Consider the following 26,767-nt stretch of genomic DNA (forward strand, 5'->3'; position numbering starts at 1 on the left):
AGCATTCACTCTTACTGGGCACAGGTGTTTATTCTCCCTAAATATGTGCTCAAAACTGTTGAGGCTATTTGTAGAGCCTTCTTATGGCAAGGCACCTATTTTTGTACTAAACCTGGTTATGTTGCCTGGGAAAAAGTGTGTAGCCCAAAGAAAGAAGGTGGTTTAGGAATTAGAAAGGTTCTTGCATGGAACATTGCAGCCTTGGGGAAATATGTGTGGGCAATAGCTAGGAAGCAAGACATTATGTGGGTTAGATGGGTGAATGCTATCTATATTAAGGCTGCTGATTGGTGGGAGTATCAGCCAAAACCTGATAGTGGATGGTACTAGAGAAAGATATGTGGTGTAAAGGAGGATCTGAAGGTGTTGTTCACTGAGGCTGAGTTGGCTCAAATGCCTAAGTACTCTATCCAGAAAGTATACCAGAAGCTGGTTCAGCATGATGATAAGGTCCCTTGGGGGTCTGCAGTGTGGAATAGAGCTTCTATTCCCAAAACTAGAGTGATTTGTTGGCTGATGGTGCAAGGGAGATTGCAAACAAGAACAAGATTGCATAAAATGGGCATTTGCAATTCTACCAAATGCCTATTATGTGAGGCAAAGGATGAAACTCACTCACATCTGTTCTTTGACTGTGAATACAGCAGAAGATGCTTACAGGGGATTGAAAGTTGGTTAGATATTCCTACTAACAAAGTACACTATATGGGCCTGTTGAGATGGGTTAATGGAAGAGTAAATGCAGCAAATTCAAGAAGATAGCAATGCACACTGCTGTCAATGCTATTGTTTATGTTCTTTGAAGAGCAAGGAATGATGCTCCGTGGAATCAGAAGGTCCCTACTCCTTCAGCTACTATTAGATTCATCCAGAGGAGTTTCATTGATAGATTAGCTCACATAGGTGCCAAGCAACCTAGTACTACTGACCAGATTTGGTGGAAGAACAAATGTGCAATTAAGACTTTGTTCTTCTTTTTCTTTTCTCATGACTGATGTCATGTTTGTTTGTTCCTTAGCTTGTTTGGCTTGGGACTTTGTTTTGTAATCTGGTTTTTCTTTGAGCAATGAAAATCTAATCTGACTTATCAAAAATATATATATATATATATATATATATATATATATATATATATATATATATATATATATATATATATATATAATTTTTTTTTTTATAATGTTTAGTTATATATAATTCGAGATATTAAGAGTCAAATTATGCTTTGGAAATCATAAAGTCAATCATGGTACAATATTTAAGAAACGGAGGAAGTATTATTCTTTTCATTTCAAATGTTACTTAAATGTTATTTTTGTCATTTCACATGTTATTTTAGTATGCGTTTTTATACACGCGCGTTTTGTGTTAGATTGGTTGTGTTTTATTCTGGGAGTACCATTAGTAAGATCCATACGGGTGTATAATTTAATAATTGACAACCAAAGCATGTAATAACTGGAGCTTTTTCGAGTTTATCTCCGAGATAAACGCATTCGTAAATCAAGTGGCATTTTACGTAAATAATACGATCTTCCTCCTCCTGACCTCCTGTCCTCCTCCCTCTTCGCAACCTCCGGCAGCTCTTCACGACCATCTTCGTCCTCCTCCCCCTTCACAACCTCTGTCATCTCTTCAGCCTTCACGACCATCTTCCTCCTCCCCCTTCGCAACCTCCGTCATCTCTCCTAAATCACGACATCTTCCTCCCCCTCCCCTGCTCATCCACAAAGTACTCCATTGATTTATGGTGGTGATGGTGTTCGTCGTCGCGAGGTTTCTCTCTCCTATATCGATGGTGCTCGTTGTCATCTTCCTCATCGTCATAGCGGTGGCTCCGATTGCTTTTCTCCGCCGTCGCTCTTTCCATCTCTTACAGATCTGAGATTTCCATTCCTCTCCATAACCTTTTTTTACATAAATATACAGTCAAATAAATTTAATATACAGTCAAGTAAGCTTAATTGATAGTCATATTATAAAAGTATACAACTATAATCTAAAAATATACCGTCATCTTGTTTTTTAAACTGTTATTTACTATTATACCCCTTGATTTACTTGTTTCTGTTTATCTCCGAGATAAACTCGGAATTTCTCAAATAACTAAATCACCAATGCCAATAGTATCATTGTTTAAAACTTCAAAATAGACAAAAAAAATAGTAATTTTAAACAATCTTTACGCAAGATTAGTAATGTTGATGGCCCGCGTCTATACTCTCATTTCTTCCTCAAATATACTACGTAGTTGCTAACTTAGACCATTGTTATCATGATCAAGGGTTAAATATCTTTTCTAAAGTAACTTTCGTTTGATAGCCCTTTTAAAATGGAGGAAATTGAAAATCACGATAATTCGCAAATATAGATGCCGAGCAACCACATTGTAATTTGTACAAGACACCTCAACCTACACCAGACATATTCTTAGCGGACTTTAATGCAAAACAATGTAATGCAAACATCAGTTTTGATACTTTCCAATTCCCAACCAGGGTACCCAAATATATCAAGCTGCCATTTTCACCATCAAACGTAAATATCCTTCAATATATCAAATGTTTTATCAGTTCCTGGCTTCCTGCTGTGCACCTATACAAATTAGTCAAAATGCATTCTATACAATATTGCTCTTAGTAAAACCAATATATCAGCAAAAATTCAGTTCTTCCCCAGCCAATTCACCAAAGCTAAACATGGTCTAATAATGTAGGAAGGAAACATGTATATTTTGGTTGTCACTCTTCAACATCAAGATGTCAACTACTGAGTTCTTATCAGACAAGCTAACTGTTCAAATCAGTCACGACAAAAGTGCTTACCTATCAGCAGATTGAGAACATCCGCTTCTGATTATAAAGATGGTCACAAACATGATTGATTAATTCTTACCAAGATATATACAGGCTCTAATAGGCAAACCGTGCACCTGCAGGAAACAAACTAACATAAGCTAAGGGATAAGAATTCAAATTCAGGAATTTCAATTGCACTATTATGTGTGAGAGAGATAATTGGAATATGTAACCTACAATTGAAATTTTTAACTTCATTAGTACTCTGTTAGTGAGATACAAAATCCAATTGATATCTTAATTGTCAAATTTAGTTAACTTTGAAGTAAAGGTGGTGTTGTTCTCCCCAATTTCGATTTCTTAATCAAATGGATTTCTCTCTTCTCAAACTGATCTTCGTCTAGTTATCACTTCATCGTCGCGACGCCGACAATAAAACTGGTTCTAGGTGCGCTCAACTTTTTCGGAGCTTGGAGATGAAGGAAATGAAAACAATGAAGATGATGTGCTAGTGCTACTATACTCGACCTTGAATCTATCAAGCTTCAAGGTTTAATGGAGGATTTTCTTCCAGGAGAGAATTATGGAACAGAAAAAGAGAGTGGGGCGGGGATTTGTAAATAACAAGGGTTAGGTTGCCTAACTTGAAATTCCATGGATTACAAATCCAAACTCTGTTGGTTCCAAAAATATGGAATTGGGCCAATAACAGAAGTTGAAATCAAATTCCTATTCCCAAAGACCCAAACATAGCAATTAGTGGTGTTCAAGCGTCACTAAGGAATGAGACCCAGACCCTACAACTGGCCAATACTCATGAATAAAGTTCGCAATAAATTTATGAAGCTGTTTTGTGTGCGCAACAGATTTTCGTGCAAGTTATTGCAACCTGTTGCTGGCTTTATTTTCTTCTGTTTATATTTGCTTGGAAAGATTTTAGAAGCTATTTTACAAAAATTCAAGTTTCAAATGCCATATCAATGACTTAATACCATGATACTGATATGAAATCCGCACTTGAAACTCCAGTTCTATTTCAACACATTGACTACTATGACTCACATTAAGCAAAAGAAGAGAAGGGAAAGGAGTACAGAAACTGAAACATGTTTTGCAGACTAATCTACCAAAGATCTTTAAATAAGTCAGCAGAAAATCAACGTTCTAACTTTTTCCTCTTCTTTTCTTTTTTGCAACAAATAGATGCAACTGATATCAGTGTCTACATGACTACAAATCCAAAATATGTTTTGTGGCATGAAATTTTTTGTATAGAGTATCATGCCCTACATTTTGTGGCATAACAGTTTTTGATACCTAGAATCCCAGTTCTAAATCTTACCCATGTATTGTGTCCAGTTGACATTGGTTAGCAGCACAATTAATTTCTAAAAAATAGGATTCATAAGCAATCACACTTCTGTTAGATTTAAAAGCAGGTTAACATCATCAAATGGATCATGCAACGAAACATATTTCCAAATGAAATAAGGATTTAATTAAGAGAAAATTGTTCAAGTTTCAATCATGTAGTAGTTCCAAATGAAATGTTAAACGCGGTGTGGACCACAAACCCACTGGAAATTGATGAATGAGAGACTATATACAAAGACTTACTTTATATTTTCTGTCCCATCTACAGAAATCTTCATTGGATCAAATATTCAACAACTAACATTGTCTAGAAAACCCAAGGCACCTATGTTCAAAATGTGATTGAAAGATTTTATTCTCCAGTAACATTTACCTTGATTTTATTCTCTTAAATATCAGCAACCAGAATTAAATCTATAGATAATTAGATATAGTTGAATTTGTTTAATTTCTTGTCAAGGATTTTTGAGGTAATGCAGAAAGAGGAATTGCACTGGATACTAGTACGTGATGTTACTGAATACACCGAAAATTTTCCTTTGGACGATAGTAAAACAAAACGAACTATTGTCAAAAAAAAAAATTACTGTCAAAATAAAGGAACAAAAGGCCACGTATTTCGAGAGGTATGTCCAGGACAGTTCCACTGAAAGTATTTTTCTTAAAAGCCTCTTCCAATTGGGGAAAAGCACTTAATTATTATTTTTTACTTTCTTTCTCTTTCAAAAGACAACCAACAGTTGCATTTTGTCTTTGCATATAATTAACAGGTAATATATGTTGTTACTTCTGAATCTTTATTTTGACAACTAGTTAGGAGTGCAAAGTGGTAAGGGACTTTTCTACAAGGATGAGTAACTAGCATTAAGAACAAGGTAAAGGAACTCTATGAGAGGTTTTATTAAGTAATCCTGCCTAAAAGCTCCTCCAACTTCAATGAAATTAGTTATTTAGTTATATATCAGAAGTTCAATCAAGTCTAGTCTTTTACACCTGTTGTGGCCTCTACACATAGGAATAGCTGCTTAACCGTCAAAGTGTCAAACAAGAAAAGACAAGCTGTAAAAGACCCAGGAGGCCAGGAGCGAGAGCTAAAGGTGAAAGCAAGGGTCAGTTTATAAATGGGAGATCAAAGAGGATAGAGAATGTCAAAACAGACGATGCACTAATATGTAAAGGAGCTTCAAAAGTATTTGGGATACATACTTCTCTGTTCCCCTAGTATTGTCAAAAATATATGTTTTCCCCAATTCCCAGAACTAATTGTGAGTTTATATTAGTGTTCTTTCAACGCAAAATTGTTCACGACATTCCAAACGTAAATTTCATTGTAGAGTTTACAAATGCAAAAGACTGCGTATAAAAAAAAAGTCGGGGGATTCTTACAAATTTAAAATTACTCAGATATATAACATGAAATTTGATTCAAGGAAAAGCAAAAAAAAGTTACGAGACAATATTTCCCACTGTTAAGGGGTTTACAGGGACACCACATTCAAACAAGCGAGCTGTTCCAAAAGTACTTGCATGCATAACATGAAGTATATAGTAAGTGTCACCAATGCGCTCATATTGCAGAAAAGCATTATAATTCAAGTAATCAAATGTCACAAAGTAAAACTCTTAAAAATGCAGGAAATATTTTATTAAACTAAAGTAGCAAGAAATACCTTGAGACTGACTCTTCAATCCTTTAAAGTAAGCAATGAAAACTTCCTTGCCAACACCTCTATGTAATCAGACATGGTCAAATTATTTCCGCTTGAGAATGAATCAATTGGCCACGTCATTGGAACTACCAAATTCCTACAGTGAGAGAAACGAAAACCATAATCGCTATCTAATAAACATATAAAATGAAACCAACAAAAAATGAAATAGTACCAGAGAAGCAATTAAACAGTGTGGACAAGTTGTCCTCTGGCGGCAGGAAGATTAAAATTAGCCCAGTTTCTTTCAGTTCCCCCCAGTGAATAACTCTTAAAATCCCTTGCTGCCTTAGCCCACAAAGATGCTAGATACGTACCTCTACCCAAAGAGAATCACTAATATGCACGGTTCATGAGAAATCACACGCATTTTGTTCTAACAACAAGCTCCACAAAAAACTCCATATTAAAAGCATTACACCACATCTTTTTCTCCTTTATCCTTCGAAAGCCCACAAAACAAAGCAGCAGAAACTCTAAAATAGTACGAGGGAAAACATGATACTCCTCATAGACATCAGAAAGCATCTTCTAAATGTCACCTGCCAACTGACAATAAAGGAAGACACACTTTTGACCCAACATGCAGATACCCGGCAACATCCCTATCCGAGCCTTCTCCTTTTAGCATATCATTAGTGTTGACTCTACCGAACGCCAAGGTCACACAAAAGCTCTCACCTTTTAGAGAAACTCTAGCCTTCCGAGTTCCATATTAATCGGTCAGCCAAGAAGGGGTTGAGGATTCTAAGAATTCTTTGCATAGCCCACAAAAGTGGTTCTACCCACAAAAGTGGCATGGTGCAATGGGTTACTCACGTGTGGCATGATCCGGAGTTCGTTTGGTTAGAGTTGTCGGTCAAATTCTAGAATTTACCCCCGGGCGGCATGGCCCAATGGGTTTACTCACGGGTAACATGATTTGTGATTTAGGTTTGAGAGTGTGGTCATACTTAGACTAGGACGGCATGGTCCGAAGGGCTTATCCCTAACTTTACTCCATTACGCGCAAATTTACAGGCGCTTGTTCTTACCTCTACTTAATATGTCTATTTTTAGACTAGTTAAACTACTTATTATTGTGAAAATATACATTTTGTTCTTGTTTACTATTTGTCTATTGTCCTGTTTATTTTATTCTATGATTCTTATTGATTATATTTGTTTGATTAACCTTGGACTGGGAGAGCCGCTAGTAGCTCCAACTGATTGTGGATTGTTGTTCAATACTTCAGGTGAATAACGTTGGGCTTTCTTTGGATCTTGGGCTCGAGTTGCGATGCGAGTTTAAATGAATTAAGAACTCTAATTGTATAGTTTTTCTTTTCTTCATTTCTTTTGAAATTATTCACATAGTTAAACCATTTTTTTTAATAGTGACATTCCCAAAAGACGGTTTTTCTGCCGCCGTCCTGTTTAATAAACACTTTTATTTCTTATATTTCTATAGTTAAATTTCTGGGGTGTTACAACCCACTTCCTAGAATTCACGACTATGTTATTGGGCCGCACTGGCAAATCCATTTGCATTGCAAACAAAAGTGGTTTTGCTTTTGCTGCCTTCTTCACAATCGTGAGCACACATGAGATTTGATCCCATGGGAACAAAGGACATTCACGGACACATTCACATTCACACTGTTGGTTGCTGAAACTAGCTGAGAAAAGGAACCTTATTGCATCATATTTCGATGCAGGTTTTTTTTTCACTTCTCAATTAACTCTCCTTAGTGTCCTTTCAAACACTTTCACAACTCAATTTTGTGACTTTTGTCATAACAGGAAAAGTTGGTGAAAAAAACACTTAAGTTTGAAACCCTTGTTCAAAGTGAAGTCCTAGTGCAGCCAGCTTGGCAAACTTAGGTGAGTAATCTTCTCTGAGCTTGTAAATATTAAGTTGATGAATTTCTTTGTTGTGCAATGCTTCTTTAAGGAAAGTTTTTGACTGGTCCACAAAGGCAAAGATGGCCGAAACATCTTTGAGGCCTTTATTATCTTTAAGCTAGGCGCTGTTTAATTTTGGTTAAAAAGGTTTCCAGCAATATTAGAAGCATGAGACGGAAAGAAACTTAATTTTGGTCAACCGAGTGAGAATGCCTTGGGTAGGAGTAAGGGGCCCAATTGACTATATGAGTATATAAGTTAGCACCATTTTGCAACTTGGGTATAAAACTTAGCACACACGATATTTGGGTATAAAAGTTAACACATAATGACATATTAGCCTTAATTTTCGCCAGAGCTAGCACGTTCACATGTTTTTCATTTTTAACCCGTTTTTTCTAATGTTTTTATTCAATAATGTTATCGTCTTTGTTTCACTTATTGATGATTAATCATCTACTTTAACCTATTATGACAACTAAAGGGGGTTATCATGAATTTGTCCTGTTATTATCAAGAAAGAAATTTTGTTCGCCCCTTTTTTATATATATATCTTTATGTTATACGTAGTATTTGATAATAAGGATTCATAAGTTCGGTTGAGAATCTTGAGATTTTTAAATGTATTTGGATAATTAGAAAACGAATATACTAAAACTAAGGAGGATTGGGATTTCCATGTTACAATAAATTCATTAAGATCAATGAAATTAGATTATCTAAACTCAAATGAGTTTTTATAAATGAATTCATATCACATGTATTTATAATAATTGCCTCAAAAAACATGTACTTATTTATAATAAGTTTTGTTTAGGATTTGCCAAAATATCAGTATCATTTGGTTGTCATGTATAAACTAATAGTGGTTCTATATATTCCCATGTTCTTGTTTTTTTGTAAAATAATTAAACTGATAAATAAACAATTGATGTTTCCTTCAAATTTCAAACTCATGTAGAAAAAAAAGTTTTTATTCATGGTAATTTATTAAAAACGAGGTGAAAAAACAAAAAATAAGCGTATGTGCTAGCTCCGGCGAAAATAAAGGCTAATATAGTAATATGTCATCATGTGTTAACATACCTAAATGTCTATACCCAAGTGGCAAAAGGGTGCTAACATATATACCCATATGGTCAATTGGCCTGAGTGAGTCCATAGTTAAAAGGTTCCTATAAGACTTTTGCGGACAGCAGATTTGGATAAGCTTAATCTGATAAATTGCTAGAGCAGTTACCAACAAGAGCTGTGTCCCTAACATATACACATTATATGTAATACGAATGCAGACTCTCGTTCTCATTTTTTCCTTCATTGTGAGGTAAATCCTAATTTGTGGTGCAGACTTTGTGGTTTAAGTAGACATCTATACTACTCCTCTTTCTTGGTAGGCCTAAATGCCTAATGCAAGTCATCTGGTTTGATATTGGTAGCGAAAAGTCAGAAACTTCTGAAGGAGCTTCAGAGGTGTACGTTTCTGTCTCCGGTTTAAGAGCTTTGGTTGGAGCGTAGAAAAATTATGAGACCGTATAATATTTTATGTTCCCTAGTGGTCTGTGGCGGATTATGTTTCTTCTGTCTATTTTACTTATGGATGTCTAGCGTGATTGAATGATGTTAATTTGTTTTTTCTTATTAAATTTAAAAATTACAAGAAGACACAGCCTGATTAACGCCAGCAGAAGCCAAATCCCATTGAAACTGTACAAAAGAATAAACTAGTCTTTATCTGTGGTTCGTTTGAAGATGATGTTATCACGTGGGACACCAATGTTGCCAGAAAGGTGGACATTTACATCGTCTGTTTCTATTCTACGTGGAGGTGATCGCTAGTTCCCTTTAATGTATAGAGCTATGGACCTTCTCTGTGTTACCTCTATATGGAATTCTTTGAGGAGCTTGAGGCACATGATCCAAAGCGAAAATTGACTAAGATAAACTAATCAATGCATCAGATGATCAGAGTAGCGTAATGTTGTATAAAAGAAAACAAGTTCAAGATATTCAATTGAACACATACCCTTCTGCACATCTGAACTTGCAGCAGTTAAGGCGCTCCGTTGAGTAAGTTGAAAAGAATGTATTTAGGTGGTTTACTAACTTGGGTACCTCAAACCACGGAAGCACATCCCAGACCTTCAAAATTTGCACATAGCTTGCATTTTCCTCAATAATATCGACATTCCATATGACATGCAGCATCTCATCCACCTTGATGTACTCCAACAACCGAGGAATTAAATCCTTGAAGCTTACATATCTCTCTTGATGTGGTTTGCGGAAACCAGTTGAAATATTTGACAACAACAAGAGCACCTCTTTACGGACCGCCACTTTTTCTATTCTTGCCATGGATTGCTGAAAAGTGTTGCTGAAGAAGACCTATAATATATAAAGTGGTCACTGCTAGTTCGCCAATTTAAGGCAGCATCAAATTAATGAATAACAAGGCAAAACGAGGAAAATAAGCTAAAAGGATAACTTAAAACTTTAGAACATATGAATAACAAACATTAACTTTGCTGCACAATCACCAACTCTTTGAAACAATTCATATTCTAGAGTTTCTAGAGTTGTTCAAACTTCAATAGTAGGAGCAGCAATGAGCTCAAAATTTGACCACCTTCTCCCCTCCCTCCTCCCCCCAACGCTTAGAACTCAAGCTCAAGAGCTTCATGCTGCTGAAAAACATATAGTTCAAAGTATAAGAGCACGGAGTTCAAAATAAAAGAACATGGAATTCTGATATAGTGAACATGAAGATTGGGATATCATGGATTTGTTCTTTTATTTGTTCCTTTAGTTTGAATAGCAGATGCAATCGCTCTCTCGTCTGCATGATCTAATTTGCGTCCCCCTCCCCCCGATCCAAAAACGAAAAACAAATGGAAATAGGAATAAGCTATTTTCCAATATTATAATAAAAATAGAAATTAGGACAAGTTGTTCTCGTAATAGCAAATAAATAAATACATATTAGCCCAATTGCGTTGAATTTCCTCCAATGAGCAACTACTGAATTCCCCGCTGCCTTAGCCCCACAGAAACTAAATAAGTTGCCTTATCCCACAGCAAATCAGCACTCTGAGCGATTCCTTTTAAAATTCGTGCATTCTTTTTTGAACACAAACACCATATAATCACCACTGTAGCATTCCGCCACAAAATCTTCTTCTCCTTTTCCCTTCCAAAGCCCACAAATCGGACTTGAAACAGATGCATAACAGTTAGTGGGATAACCTGTTACTCCCCGTACCCACACCCTCATGCAGAGCAAAATGCCTCGTGCAAATATTACTTGACATCCCATAGTGAAAGAAAAAGACATGTGAGCACGACTCAATATTGGCACAACACAACATGCACATATCCAGCGAGATAGCCATGCCTGGTCATCTTCTTTGGAGGATTTCATATTTTTTGATTCTCCCTAACGCTTAGGTGAAAACTAATCCTCTCGCCTTAAGAGGAACTTTGGCCTTCTAAATCAACCTATGATCGGGGGGGGGGGGGGGGGGGGGGGGTGTTTAAGAGACGGCGAAGAAAGGCAGAGCAACAAGACTTGCAAATTTGCAATAAATAGCGCCCGTTGTATCCTACATCCACTTCCTAGAATCCTCTCACTGCAATAATTGAGTTGACATAACCTCAAATGTCATAATGAGCTGGTCTATTTCTTTAACATAAGGATGCCTGTTTAAACGAAGATGCCAAACATTGCTAATGTGGAATGCATAAATAGGAGCTTCATCTAAGTGGACAGATTATACAATTGAGGGCAATATACAGCAAACGGATGTTCCCCTCTCCAAACATCCAAAATCTAATATAGTTACCATACCCTACTTTGAAACTGTGTAATGACAAGAAGGAATTGTATTTCAGAAATGATTTTCCAAGGGAAAGCATAAGTTACTGACACAAAACACTGTGCATCCTACCTATTTCCGAGTAACCCATACTTATTCCGTATTACACATTTACACAATACACAATGACTGAGGTTTAACCGTTTAAGAGGAAAATGCGATAGCCACTTACCCACAAGAGCAACATTCTTTATCACCAACCTACCCTACTTCCTCTTTCTGCCAACACAGTGAATCCCACTTCACAAATGATATCGTCTCTTGCAACTAGCTCTACAAGACAAAATGTCCCAAAAAGTTTCTCTATTTTTTCGCAATAGCGACTGGGATCTTTGAAAGTGAGAGGTAATAAAGAGAATGCCTGATAAGCATGAATACAAACACGTGATTCTTCCTCCCATGCTCCCAAAGAAAAATATACCATCTTACAACCATCAAGCCTAGTCCTCAATTTTTTTTTGAACTTTCTACTTTCCATTTGGGGTCGTTTTTATTTGATGTACCCACTTCTACTTTATTCTATGTTTGGCATATTTACCATCTTATCCCCTTCATCCGAGAATAATTACACCTTTCCACGTTTTTCTTACATCCGCCTATATTTTTACTAATGTCTCGTACTTTATTCATACTTTTCTTACACTTACTCACCTCTCCTAAAAAGAAATCTTTAGTAAATGGGAAAACGGATAGAGTACTAGCAACTCTAGAGATAATAGGTTCCCAGAAAATCTCCAAGCGTAGATTACCACCAAGGGACACACCCTAAACCCCACCCAAAGCTGACCAGAAAATTCATGGTTTTGACCAAAAAATTTGACCTAAATCCCGATTTTATCCGAACTCCAACAACCCCAAAAACAAAGTGTCAAACCTAACCAAACCCGTTTTTCACCCAACTTAGCAAAAATCATTGTGTTTTAGTAATAAAATGAGATTATAAGGACTTTTCTGCATAATAAGCCTTTAGTCGCAACTATTGTTGGGTGTAACATTAGTTTGATAATTTGGTTGGATACTGATTTATTGTTGAATTTATTCCCTAATAAACTTGTTTGTTATTTGTACGCATATTTTGTACTATATGTGTTCTTCGCTACCACTTTCTTTTTTGCACAGTTTCAATGCACACATCATATCGTTATTATGAAAAACTAAAAAAAAAAAAAATATTATCTCCGTTGCTGAATACTTGCATCATTTTAACTTTGATACTAATCACTTATCTTACTTTGACCAAATTTTCTACTAATATACTCCCTCCTTTAATCGTCACACTTTCCATTTACATTTGTCGCAATTTAATTGTCACATATCCTTTTATGGCATGGACCCATTAATATTTTATTACCTCTCTCTTTCCACTACCCAAAATTATGACCCCATATCCTCTCACATTCAAATAAAATATTATTCTACTATCCCCCACCATACCTACTTCTCTATTAAACTATAGTAGGTACGCCTACAATAACTTTATCGCACAAAACTCCGTGAAAAGCTTAATGTGACTATTAAATTGAGACAGAGGGAGTATAAAAATAAATACTCCGTCCCAGATTACTTGTTACATTTTCCTTTTTCGTCCGTCCCAGATTAGTTGTTACACTTCTAAATTAGGAATGACTCCAATTATTATATTGTCTCTCTCTTCCCACTAATTTTTTTTGTCCCCACACCCTCTCTCGTTCAATTCAACCACTAACTCCTATCACATCTACTTTTTCAATAAAACAATCACTTATCACCTAAGACTTTGTGCAAAGGTAAGTGTAAGTTGTAACGAGTAATTTGGGACGGAGGGAGTATTATTATGTAAAATGTTATAGTTTGTCTCGATGTATATTTTAAACATATCAACTTTTTATAATTTTTACTAATTCATAATTATTGATGGTCAAAGTTATGCGCTAGCAAACGTAAAAGTCAAAAATAGTGTTAACTATTTTGAAGCGGAAGAAGTAATATTTCAAACTCCACATCCAGCAAATTCTTCAAGATCTCTCATGAGTATGTTTTTGGTTATATAAATCAATCAATGTGTACTAATGGTAAAAAATTATCTATGTTTAATAAAATATTCTAAATAGGAAAAAAAAAAAGAGAGGAGGTAGTAATGTAATATATTCTATTGAGATATGTTTATTTTATATATATAGAGTGAGGTTCCAACGAGAATCTTCTTATAGTGTTCACTAATAAATGTAAGTATAATAGGTGTTATAAAAATATTTAAGTCGTTGGGCCATGGAGAAGCATTGCTCCGACCCGGCCTATTTGACAAGTCTACTGATATCCCAAATTCTATAAGGTATCTATACGGCTAAACCTAAGTACTCGGGCACAGCTATTCGTTTCACCTCAGCTCAAGAACCCGTGTCGAATCATCGATACTTTGACATAGGCAGGACACTGCGATATTTCATTTTGGGCCAAAATCATGGACAATTTTCACAAAATAGCAGAGTAAAACTCTTAGATACGTAACTGTATCACACACGAGTACTCAAGTTAGAGTAACGTAGGATAATCATTCCCATAAAATGCAGGAAGTGGAAGCTCATTCCATATAATAAATTGAGTAAATTTTACCGTAATACAAATTCCAAAAGTGATCCATATAAAAAATAGCTCCATCAATTTCAGACACTACAAAGTGAAACTACAACCGTATAATCTCTAGAGAGTTTTAGGAAATTAAAAGTGCAAGGAATTTCGGCAAATTGGCTTACTCAAGGTGTAAAGTGAATCAATCTGTGATGATTTATGTTCAGAATACAAGGGACTGAGGGTTTTGTAAACTAAAGTTTAACCCACGTGATACGAAAATAAACTACACGACTGATACGCAAGGGAACATACCTTCCACCTAGATCTTCTGAATAACAATGAATTCACATGAAGCAATCCATCAGGCTGGCCAAGCTCCAGCAAGGCAAAAGCAATAGCACAAGCCAAACCGTCATCTTCTTCAGCATCAAAGAAACATCCACGGGTTTTGGCATCAATAACTAATTTCTGCCAAACTGACTCACTATAGAGCAAAGTTTCTCCACTCCCAATTACCCAAAGGCAATATCTGTAACAGTAAAAGGGAACGCCAAACTCAAACTTCTAATTCACATGTAATGGGACAACAGTCAAATTTAACACTGAAGAGATAGTACCTTGCTCTTGTCAAAGCCACATTAGTTCTTCGGCAATCAGAAAGAAACCCCACTGATCCATTCCCATTGCATCTGACAGTGGAGATTAGAATCACATCCTCCTCACCACCCTGAAAACCATCAACAGAGCGAACATTTACAGTAAATCCAACATTTTCCCCTATGATTTTTGTGTCTCGGATCTTCTGTTCAATTGCATTGACTTGAGCTTTGTACGGAGATACAATGCCAATGGTAATCCTTTGTTTTGAGGCACTCACGTCTGCAGTTGGGTAAAATGGATATGATAATCCAACACTCATCACCAGTATACAAAAGGCAGATAATAGAGAGTTAAGAAAAAGTACAAGCTATGTTACTCGGATTCAGGTACTATTCCGGACACAGATACATGTCAAGGTATCAGATTAAGATATTTGTGGGGAAAAATCCATGTTTTTGGTCCAACATGTCAGGGTGTCGAAGATCCGATAAGGGGACTTGGGTAAAACGCGGGTTGGTAGCATAATGTACAAAGGAAGTCACTGTAAGCTGTGCGAACATGACATTAAAAGAAACAAGCATAACAATGAAGTACCTCGAGAAAGTCTGCATAGAATTTCACAAATTACAGCTACTTCTATCATATTTTTTATGCTGTGCCCATCATCTGACATTTCTTGCCCACACGAGACGTCTATGAAAGAATACGTGCTAAACAACTTTCCTGGGAGTATGTGCTTCTGGTATCTTTTATCTAACACAATGGGAGCATCTAATATCTGCTTTCCATAGAACTCCTTATTCGGAAACAAACTAATCAGTGGATGCATTCTGTACTGGACATTCAAAAGGTGTCTCCCATGCTCCAAAAATACAAGCCGTTCGAATAAGCTTCTGCCAAATCCAGCCTTCTCGGAGTTCTGAAGTGAAAACATATTTCTTGAAATTAAAAAACATAAAGAGTTACCAGACTAATAAGTACAAAGGAACCTGAAAAGGCACCTTATACCTTACTTTTCACCATAGAAGAGAGCTGTCGTTCATCTCCTATGAGAATAGCATGACGAAGACCAGGAAGCTGCAGAGGTATAGTAGATTCACATTCTTTGAGTTGAGCAGCCTCATCAATAACTACTATATTTATCCGCCTAGGTCCATCAATATGCAATCTAGCAGAACTGGAGGCCGTGCAAAAAAACAGGTTCCCATTTTGCAAACAAAAACTTCTGATAGAATATGTCCCATGTATGTCTGGTACATCAAAACGAGCACGAAGGGCTTTAAGTTCTTGCAGGCACCCCTCTTTAATTATATCTGCCTCACCACCGGGAACATTAGTGGAACTAAAAAATGAGCTAAGATTGTCAACTGTATTGAGAGTGTTTATCATGCTTTTCACAACCCTTAACGAAATAAAAGATGTGGGTAAGTGAGTGTATAAGATAGGTGCATAAAACTTCAACCTATTCTTAAGAACATGGAACTCTTTTTGGTAAAACTCTTCAAGTGATAATATTTTTCTTAAGTGATTACTATTCTTTTCATAACTCTTGAATTCTGGAGCACTTTGTTGTTGTCTTGCAGCCTTTATCCGGTGCTTTTTATTTCCTGGTCTAATGTGCTCTTCTATTATCTTCCTCCAAGTTCTCCTTTTATAACTTTCAGCAATCTTCGGTGCCTCTCTATCTTGGTCACTTCTAACATCCAGCTCACCTTTTACTTCGTCTAGTAGCTGATCCTCCTCATCCTCACCATAATCATTATCACCATCTTTATTGCTTTTGTCTTGCAGATACAGATGATATTCCTGTTCTGGATTCTCAATCAAACATATCAATGATTCTAAACAATGCACCCAACCTGATGAGGGCTGAAGGCACTTGTTAAGCATGTGAACACGAAAATCAAGAAAAACATCAAAAAGTTCTGCATGATCATCTAGCTTCATTCGCTTTGCATTACCAAATAAAACCATGTCTCCAAGACCATAAGTTCCATACTCAAAGAACTTTGAAGCTGCTTTCAACAGTCGTTTTGTTATTCCAATCACAGCAACATTAGTTGGAGCACATGTAACTACTCTGCACTTCATCTTTAACATAGCAAACAAGAAAGAAGCTACAGTCATAGTCTTCCCTGTTCCTGGAGGACCCCATATAAGTTTAACTGTGCATTTATGATAACATTCCTTCAGGGCAGTACAGTCTAACACAGCTTCTTCTTGGGATTTATTCAAATCCAATGAGCGGATCAATGCTCCTGAGGTTGTGGCTTCAATCCAGTTTCTTTCCCTAGAAAAGCAGATGGCACAATTTCTGCACACCTGCATTGTAAGAAAAAGGGGTTTGCTAAATCAGTTATACTACAAACAGAGATACAGTCAATAACAGTAATCATCATCAAAAAGAAATTAAAAAAAATAAAAAATACATCAGGATAGAAATTGAGAAATATCTTACAGTTGGATCCTTCTGTAGCACGTTACTGATGATGTTAAAGCTACCCTCACCCAGTTCAAGGTTCAATGCTTTCCATATACGATTATTTGTAGTGAGGTTAGTCAGAAGAACTGCAAAAGTTACCCAGCAGCCCTTCTCCAAAATACATACTTCAGGCGCAATAGGTTTTGATAGCCGAACTGAAAGCTTATATCCTTCTTCATTTTTCTCTGTCACCCTCTGAACCAAAGCCATCAGGAATGGTAGTTTAGGGCTGTCAATATCAGCCAGACATTTAGGTCTGACATTTGTTAATGCTAAAAGATCTCCAGATTCAGGTTCATATGGTTCAAAATTATCCTCAAAGCAGTCAGTCGCCTTCAGATCAATAGTACATATAAGATTATCAGGTGGTTTATAGCCTTCAGTTATCTCAATGCAGCTAATCTCACATGTCGGAGCACGCGACAACAATGTCAGGCTAGAACACAGGTCTTCACGCATTTCTTCAATCAAAGGAAAAATAAAGGAGTCCAAGTAGTCAGTAACGGAGCTAAATGACTTCGGAATTTGTTTGACCTGTGAAAGAGCAACATTTGAATTAAGAGAAAAAATATACAAGTATTTATAAAAGGAGCAATATATACAACACTGACTTTATTTTATAATTTTTCTATATCATTAATATGCTAGAATGCTCAATCAAGTGTCAAAAGGAAGATTAAACATAGTCTTATCACTTATATACTCATTGTTAAGACAATGAAGCACAAAAAGTCTGAAATTAACTCCTTTCTTGACAGCAAGACTCGTTTTCCATGCCAAGAAAAATTCAACACAGCAGTCTCTGAAATGCTTAAACGTGAACTTGGGTGGATGTTTCAGTTTCTGAAATGCTTTTTGAATGTTGGAAATTTTCAGAATCAAATACACTACAGAAACAACTACACTGTTGCTTTTTCCTTTTAGAAAATTCCCCTCTGTGCGATTCTAGACTTTCAAGAATCAAGACCCCTACCCACCTCTACGGCTCTACCCACCATTTCCGGTCACCTCCCAGGTACTTACTATAAGAATATGCATCTCCAGTCCCTTAAGTCATCTCTAGCTGCTGATCAAAGAAGAAGACAGCAACCTTGAAGACTTCATATCACTCTCCTCTTTTATTCTACCTTCGTGTTTCACCATTACTCAGATCTTCCGATCCAAAAAATAAACTTTAACTAAGAAGTTGGCCATCGGGAAGTAGCTGTCTTTCCCCATCAACATCTCTTCTCACTTTCTCAGGCAGTTGATGCTGTATCCGCCACCTTCTCTGACCACAAAAAGATTGAGGTGCTGCTTTTTGTCTCCTCTTTGCTCTGTGTCTACTCTCTGTTTCCAAATCTCTGTTATATTTGTACAGTTCTGAACTGCTTGGGATTTTGTGTTGTTTGCAGACATGGCCCTGAATCAAGTAGTGCAAGTGTTACCTTTGAAAATTAATGATATGTTGAACACAGCCCTCGTTGGAGATTTTTATTAAATGTGATAATGTAGAGGGGCTATGGGCTTGTAATTTTGTGGCGATACCTATCAATTAATTGATACAAAGGTTAGGAGCCGTTTTCTTGGAAAGGGAAAAGGAACTGAGGAGTGTTCTAAAACTACTGGAGAAGACTTGTGTGTGATGGAGAGGTTGGAGGAAGAGGTTGAAAAATAAATAAAAATACCAAACATCTCACCATGTTCCCTTATCATCAAAACCTCCGTTTTTAGTTTAACAATAGCCACTAGACAATGAACACACTTATGCATAGAATAGAAAAAATACCTCAATTACCAAGGCCTTTGATACATCAATTAGGAATCACTTAGATGCTAAGATTCCTAGAATGTTTAACATCATTAGTTTACCTTTCAGTTTCCCACACTATTTGAGTTCTTATTCTTTTTCGACAAATAACAATTTAGCTGGTTAATGTACCTCCAACCACGCAACTCCAATAAAAGGACCCTGTAATCTACTTGTAGAACACATCAAAGCCAAGGGGAAAGAGAAAGGAGTGACTTTTGTGTTTATGATTGGATGGGTCCATTGAAAAGGCTTGATTAATTTCATGGCTACTTCTGGAGTGCATTGGTGAATGATGAATGTGCAAATTCAAGTGAAGAACTTTATAGTGAATCATTCTATGAGATTGGCCGTTTTCACCCATTCTTTGAATTTTCTTTGGTGGCTAACACCCACTTTGCTTTGGTGGTTGTGATGCTTAGGAGGTTTAAGCTAATTAAGCTCTCTCCAGAGGCAATGGTGGGATTGACGAAAGAACAACGTGTAAAAAGGATGTTATAGGCAGTGCTAAATTCGTGAAGGGAAGTAGCTTGTTTGCTTAAAATGTAGTTTGTTTGATAGTTTGTGAAGATGATTAAGGCAGTGCCAAATTTGAGAATGGAAGTAGCTTGTTTGCTTAAAATGTAGTTAGTTTGGTAGTTTGTGGATGATCAAGGCCGTACTAAACCAGTGCTAAATTCCACTTACATTCAAAAACAAACTACATCTTCTATTAAGGAACAAAAAGGAATAGACTGGTGAGAAAAATAGGACATGAGATGCAGGTGGTGACCATATTGATATCATGTAGACAAGCTCTCTCTTGACAAACTAAAACTTGAATTTGCATTCTTTACAAACAAAACAATAAAATGTAGTACATGATGTTGCTCAACTGTCATGTAGATTGACAGCAATGTTGCTTAGTTGTTTCAATCGGGGATGATGTATTCATTGTTCATTTCTATTTGGAAGTTGGAACTTTATCCTCTATATATTGTTATCCAAGAGTATTGCTTAACTTTCTATGTTAAGTAATATCACATTTAACTTTAATCGTGGTCATAGCATACCTAACTTGACCGTAAATTTGTATAAAGTTACATTAGAACATATTTTCATTGATTTCAAGAGACTTTGTTGATAATTTCTACTATGGTATAATGATAAGAAGTGATGGTAAAAATTGATGTTGTTTGACCTTCAAATTTTAATGTTTCCATGTTTCAAGCATATTTAGAAAGTTTCCCATTACACTTTCATGCAACATAAAACCTCAAAGAGGTTAGAATTCCCTTTTTCTTATAGCCACTCTAATAAACTTGTACAAGCAAAGTCAACATTCTAATAAAACAGAACATAAAACTAAAACAATGTACTCGTAATCAGTCTAAACATGTCTCTGCAGGAACAATCAACCAACCCAGCAACGTGCTGCAGTCTATTGATTCAGCAGATTGAACTTGTGGCTATACTTTCTCTGTTGAATAATAAATTGTGTACCCCCATATTATTGTTTGCTGTTTGATTCGGTATTTATATTAATGGAAACTACACCTAAAGTCCCAAATATAAACCATAATTTATTATTTTATCATTGAGGGGTTCGAACCCCATTCCTCTCTGATTCAACTGACTACATAAATAACCATTTCGCTATACGGATATATACTTAGCCCGAAAGACAATAAGCAGTAGATATCGATACAAGTCATACAACTGTTCATTTGGATTAAATTTTGAATTAATGACAAAATCACGAGTTAATCCGTGTTACAAATTTTGCTACACCGTTATACTTGGCCCTATATTAAGTTTGACAAATTTGTATCACTAACAAAGTTCAAATAAATGTAGAATTCAATTCAAAAACTACATGTTAGGTAATTCTGAACAAAAACCCTTAATTTTGAACAACTACTGTATAATTAACGAAACGCGATAAAATTATCAGCAACAATGAGCACAAAAAGATGAAAACATGAAAAGGAAAAGGAAAAACCTTGTTTTTATAGAGGTCTTTGTTGAGAATATCAGCGATTGACCAAGAGAAGACCAAGTCCACCAAACTTTTCCCAGCAATTTCTGTGTTCGCCATTGTTGATATTCCGAGTTTGAAACTTGGAAATTAGCGAGAAATTTAGGAAAGAATTGGCGGAAAATTAACGAGAGAAAATAAGTGCTGTTGCAGTTGAAGCTTAATGCCAGTTTACGACTATGGGAAAATCTATGAAATCTCATTAATCATTTGTGTGCTGTTCCCTGGTTTTCGCTTCCGTGGCATCGGCTTTTTGTAGTTCTGTGTTTATGTTTCTTTCCGCGCCCAAACTAAAGCTGTCAAAAACTTATTCGACCCGAGAACTCAACCTGAACTGATCGTATCTACAATCGAAAAATAAGACACCCGACCATATCCGATCTGATAAAATCGATAATCAATTTTGAACAGATATTGTATAACCCGAACCAAACATCGGATCGGAAAATGATTGATAACGAAACTGACTCGACTAGATAGCACAACCTGTCATTGACTCGACCAAATAGTAACTTAAATCATTAGTTTATAATTTTTATAACTAGATTTTAGCCTGTGCGATGCACAAGTTCTTTAAATTGCTATGTTAAAATAAAATTCTTATTATAACTGCTATATTTTATATATTAGATTTGATTAGTATTTGATTTTGATTTTGATTTTAAATTGAACTTCGTTTTAGATTTATTTCTAATTATTAGAGTGTTTGATTTTGATGCACGGATTCTATTAAATTGTTAAGTTAAAATAAAAATCCTACATATACCAACTGCTATATTTTATATATTAGATTAGATTAGTTTTTTTTATTTTGGATTGAATTTCATTTTAGATTTATTTTTAATTATTAGAGTGTTATGAAGTGGTATATGAATAATATTAGTAATTAATTAAAAAATATATCTACGTGGCACCTAATTGTTTTTCTACATGGCACCCGACCAAATCTAATATATCTAATATATATATATATATACATATATATAGAATCAGGATCCGGTGAGAAGCACACCTTAAGATGAGAACTGAGAACTAATTTTAGCCCTTAGATCAATCAAATCAACGACCCACATCTTGTCCGACCAAATCCAAAAAATAAAGGCAATAGAGTAATTTCATTGCCTTTGGATGACCTTCCCTTCGTTCTCAATTTTCAGATTTTTTTTTTTCTCTCTCTTCCTCCCGTTTTCTCTCTCCTTCAGCAAATCCTCTGAGAGCTTCGATTCACATCTCCATCTTCTCCCAACATCTTCGATTATCGTCCTGCAATTCCTTCATATTCTTTGCAATCGTCTCTCTCAATTCACGAACGCAGGTACTTTTTATTTTTTTCGATTTGTTTTCATTTTTTGTATTTTTGATTAGGGCTCGAATTATTGATGACTTTTTAATTAAGGTTTCGATTGATTCTTTTTATGTTTTACATGTTCAAATTAGGTATTTTCAAATTGCGAATTTTTTGTTCGTTTTTGCGGCTTCAATTGCTACAATTAAGGTTTTTATATTGCTATATTATTTTAGTTTTAGCGATTTTAATCACTAATTGAAAGAATTAGGTTTTGCTTTTGATTTTCTACAATTAATTTCATGTACTCAAATTTAGTTGATTTCAATTCGTTGAACATTGATAAGAAATTACTCGCATTTTGTAGCTTGAATGTGATAGTTTAGAAAGTGAGTGCTTCGTGGAATCTTGTAAAATTAATAGGATTAGTATGGGATGAAGTTTTTCTAGTAATAGGTTCGACAGCTGATTGCAGTTTAGCCTTAAGTGTAATGCCTAGGTTGTGTTTTTGTTGTGCAATTTTGGTGTGTTGTGAGGAATTGATGGGTTTCAAATTCTATTGTTGATGCTTGACTGTTTGTTGCTGCTGCTGAATGTTATCTGCTACTGCATGACTGAATTCTTTACTCCTTTTGTTGCTTGGTTCTAGGTTGCTTTAGGGCTCTTGTTGATGCATGAAGTCAAGGAGGGGGTGTACTGGTAGCAGGTGGTTTCCAGAATTAGAGATTTGGTGAATGTTGGTTAACAAGTACAAATGTTGTTATGTATATGATAGAGTACAGTGGCCTGATGGTTCCAGAGTCATTATCAAGGTAAGTAATGGATTTGTGTTCTATCTAAGCTACTAAAGAAAGATGTTTACCTGGTAAATTGAGCATTAGTTGGATAAAATTATGCAAATAAAGCTTGCAGGTTTTCATTGAACAAACAAAGAAGGGTTAGATGACTAATATTGTTTGACCACTTCTAATTCCCATCTTCTAAGGGTTAGGAAATTTGATCATATCTGATTCTGACAAGTCATACGCAGATGTCATCCTTGCATATTCTTGGCATATCAGCATATGCCTTCTAATCCTCATTGATGGATTGCCAGCAGCGAGCCTAGCGACCACCTAACATCAGAAAAATGGACGATACCTATAATTCTAGTTTAGTGTTCTTCTTGTTGTTGTAGCTGTCATGTTTGAAAAGTTGATGAAGCCTTTAATATGATCAGCTAGGCAGCCGCGTTTCAGTCGGGTTGTTGTTCAGTCGGCTGGTTGCTGCAGGTCTGTTACTTATGAGTATTTTTGAGATTTTCTCATTTACTTTTGAGTATTTTTAATTTACTTTTGAGTATATTTAATTTACTTTTGAGTATGTTTAATTTACTTTTGAGTTAATACTCCCTAGTCCCTAATATTTACTTCTGAATTTTTTTATGTTCTTCTCTATGTTGTAGCTGTCTTGTTTACAAACGCGGTTTTAGTTTTAGTAGAGGCAGCGTTTGTTCTGACCAACTAGGCACCCACGTACAGGTCTGCTGGTTGTGCAGGTCTGTTGGCAGTAGCTAGTTGCTGCATACCTGATGCAGGATGTTCGAATTTGAAGTCAACTTTTCAAGGTTGAATTTTGTAGCAGGTCGGTACATGTTCGTTTTTTCTGCTTGCTATTTCATGGTCAATTTGAGCTATTAGTTTTTAAGAAAATATTTAAGAAAAAAATTATAATAGTTTCATTATTATTTTGTTTATATTTAGAGGGATTTAGTCTACTTTTGGAGATATTTAGTTTACTTTCGCTAAATTCAGTTACTTTATTTGTTTGTGTCAACACACTACCTTAATCACCACATAGTTTTCTTATTGTAGCCTATTAGCTCAATTGGTAGAGCTTTGTGCATTGCACAATGATGTAGGTTCGAATCCTACATAGGCAATATTTTGTACTCCGTATATGATGTGAACTCTCCTATTTGATAATAAATTTTACTTTTGAATCAGTTATAACTACTTCTACGAGTAGTTTATTTACTCCTATATTGAACAAAAGTAACCGTCAAAAAAATTGAACAAAAAGTAATAATTATACGTGTACTTTAGATATGTTTTGATTTACTTTTTAGTTATTATGATTTACTTTTGAGGTATTTCAATTTACTTTTTCGTTTCTTGTATTTACTTTTAATCTTTTTTTAAAAAAAAAAAAGAAGTTTACTCAAAGAAACAACCTATGCAGGAATCGAACCTACATCCCCTATGCATATGCATAGTGCTCTACCAGTTGAGCTAATAGGTTTTCACAAAATATTTAAGAGAAAACAATTGATGTTTCATTGTTATTTAGTTTACTTTTTGAGAGATTTTGTTTACTATTGGAAAGATTTAGTTTACTTATGCACAACATAGTTACTTTATCTATTTGGGAAACACACCATCTCCATTCTCAACTATTATTCCAAGTCAAAGCCTATGGGACTAGCCTTAATAGCTCAAAAATGCCAAATATGACATTTATGGTAACGGCTCATAAGAACTCACAACTAGCTTCACGGATTTACTTCTCAGCTTAATCTATTTACTTTTATCAGGTTTTGATCTACTTTAAAAAATATGATAAAAGAATATCTTATTTCCTACCCACCAATCTGACATAAGACTTAGAGAGGCACGAAAATAACACTCCATGCTACAATGAGAAGGCCCCGCAACCCCAAAATTGGGATTATTCCTGAATAATAGCTTGCAGTGGGATTACCTTACAAAATGGGTAAACAGAGATTATCGGGTCTAATTGTCTACAAAACTTATGTAATGTAATGGCTATAGAATGCTTACCGGCCATCTGCTAGCTGCACTAAGTTCTGAAACTCCATTCTCTGCTTGATCATAGAACATCCTGGCTCTCTTGATCCGTTTCTTCATGAAATTCCTCCATTTTTCTGTAACTCTTCCTGCAAATATATCTTGATGTGAAAGACCTGCCTGTGCCAATTCATCTTGTGGCAAATAAACTCGGCCTCTCCGTGCACTGAACCAAAGAAATAAATATGATATGCTATAGTTACATGAAAGTTGATTGTGTTTCAATAAAAATGGTAAGGACGTGGGGTTAAATATTCTTCCCATTCAGAAAATTTAAAAGTATATTTAGTCTCTGGCTTGTCCCAACTGCGGTTTAGGTCTAGACCTCCCTAATGTATGTGCTCCTGCTATTATATCCTATCAACAAAGAGCTCACAAAAAACAAGATGTCCTGCTGTCATGCTCTTCTGGAGAATATGATACTCTGACCGCAGCTAACAGAACACCTCAGCTACCCAGCAACAAGTCTGCATCACCATTCACCAGCCCTTCAGAATTGTACAAAATAGTTCAGCTGTCCAACAGTCCAAGCAGGACAACAGTGGCAGCAAGTCTACATCACCAACCCCTCTGTACATGGCTAACAACTACTAAAAACAATCTGGAATTTGAGGCATTAACTGTAATACCTCGTATTTTTATAATATTTATAAATATATTTTATTATATTTATAAAGCATTTTACGATTTATTAGCATTTAAATAATATTTAAATGTATTTAATGTATTTTAATTAATTAGAATATTTATTATTTTAATTAATTACGAAACGAATTTAATTCTTGAGTCGGGAAATTAAATGAGTTGCAAATGATTTTTAAAAGCTTCGGGTTTTAAATAAAAGTCCAGTTCGTTTTATTAATCAAGCCCAATCCAAACAGTTTCATTTAAATCCTAAGCTAGCCCAATTCATTTAATTCCTAAGCCCAACTCAAATATCCTAAGCCTAGCCCATCAAGGGATTAGGGAGCCTATAAATAGGACTCCCCATCATTAAATAAACCCCTAAAATTTCATAAACCCCTTTTTGATTTCTTGCACCTCACTCCTCTCCCTCTCTCCTCTCGTCCGCACGCACGCACACCCGTGCTCGTGCCCTTCGTGCGCTCGGCCTCACGCCCCGCACACTGCTCGTGCTCTCGTGCCTCGGCCTCACGCCCCGCACACTCGCACGCCCCTCTCCCTCTCCTCGCGCCCAGCGCGCCCCTTGCTCTCTCTTCCTCGCGCCCAGCGCGCCCCTTGCTCTCTCTTGCTCGCGCACCAGCGCGCCCCTGCTCTCTCTCCCTCGCGTACGCAGCGCGCCCCTTGCTCCCTCCTTGCGCACATCAGCGCGCCCCTGCTGCCTCTCCCTCGCGCAGCGCGCGCCTGTGCCTCGTCCCTCGTCGCTGCGCGCACACCCACACACGGTTGGTGCGTGTGTGCGTGTGTGTTGTTCGTGTTCGTTCTTGTTCAATTTTTCGCCCAATCACCCTAATTCGTGATTGTTCCGTGCTATAGGCCGGATTGGTATAATTCTCTTCTTCCTTACCTATTCTATTTAAATTCCGTATTTTAAATTAT

General features: G+C 36.1%; 1 protein-coding gene across 4 annotated transcripts; it reads right to left on the reverse strand.

The window, feature by feature from the left end:
• Window positions 1-1,261: 1,261 nt before the first annotated feature.
• LOC110800611 (uncharacterized) lies at window positions 1,262-21,354 on the reverse strand. Of its 4 annotated transcripts, none has more exons than XR_002536704.2 (10): window positions 21,041-21,354; window positions 17,247-17,804; window positions 15,797-17,110; window positions 15,383-15,707; window positions 14,806-15,067; window positions 14,501-14,717; window positions 9,790-10,151; window positions 5,843-5,978; window positions 2,896-2,932; window positions 1,262-1,907 (listed from the first exon to the last, which is right to left on the reverse strand). XR_002536704.2 is itself a non-coding variant. In XM_056838343.1 (10 exons), exons 2-9 carry the CDS (start codon window positions 18,306-18,308, stop codon window positions 5,858-5,860), a joined length of 3,174 nt encoding a protein of 1,057 aa, XP_056694321.1. In that variant the 5' UTR covers window positions 18,309-18,672; window positions 21,041-21,354; the 3' UTR covers window positions 2,164-2,932; window positions 5,843-5,857. The 4 variants fall into 4 exon arrangements, 2 of the variants coding, with proteins under 2 accessions (XP_056694321.1, XP_021861612.1); XR_002536703.2 differs by having other exon boundaries at window positions 2,826-2,932; XM_056838343.1 differs by lacking the exon at window positions 1,262-1,907 and adding an exon at window positions 18,294-18,672 and having other exon boundaries at window positions 2,164-2,932.
• Between the last annotated feature and the right edge of the window lie 5,413 nt (window positions 21,355-26,767).

This window comes from Spinacia oleracea, chromosome 1, assembly GCF_020520425.1.
Source record: "Spinacia oleracea cultivar Varoflay chromosome 1, BTI_SOV_V1, whole genome shotgun sequence".
Lineage (NCBI taxonomy): Eukaryota > Viridiplantae > Streptophyta > Magnoliopsida > Caryophyllales > Amaranthaceae > Spinacia > Spinacia oleracea.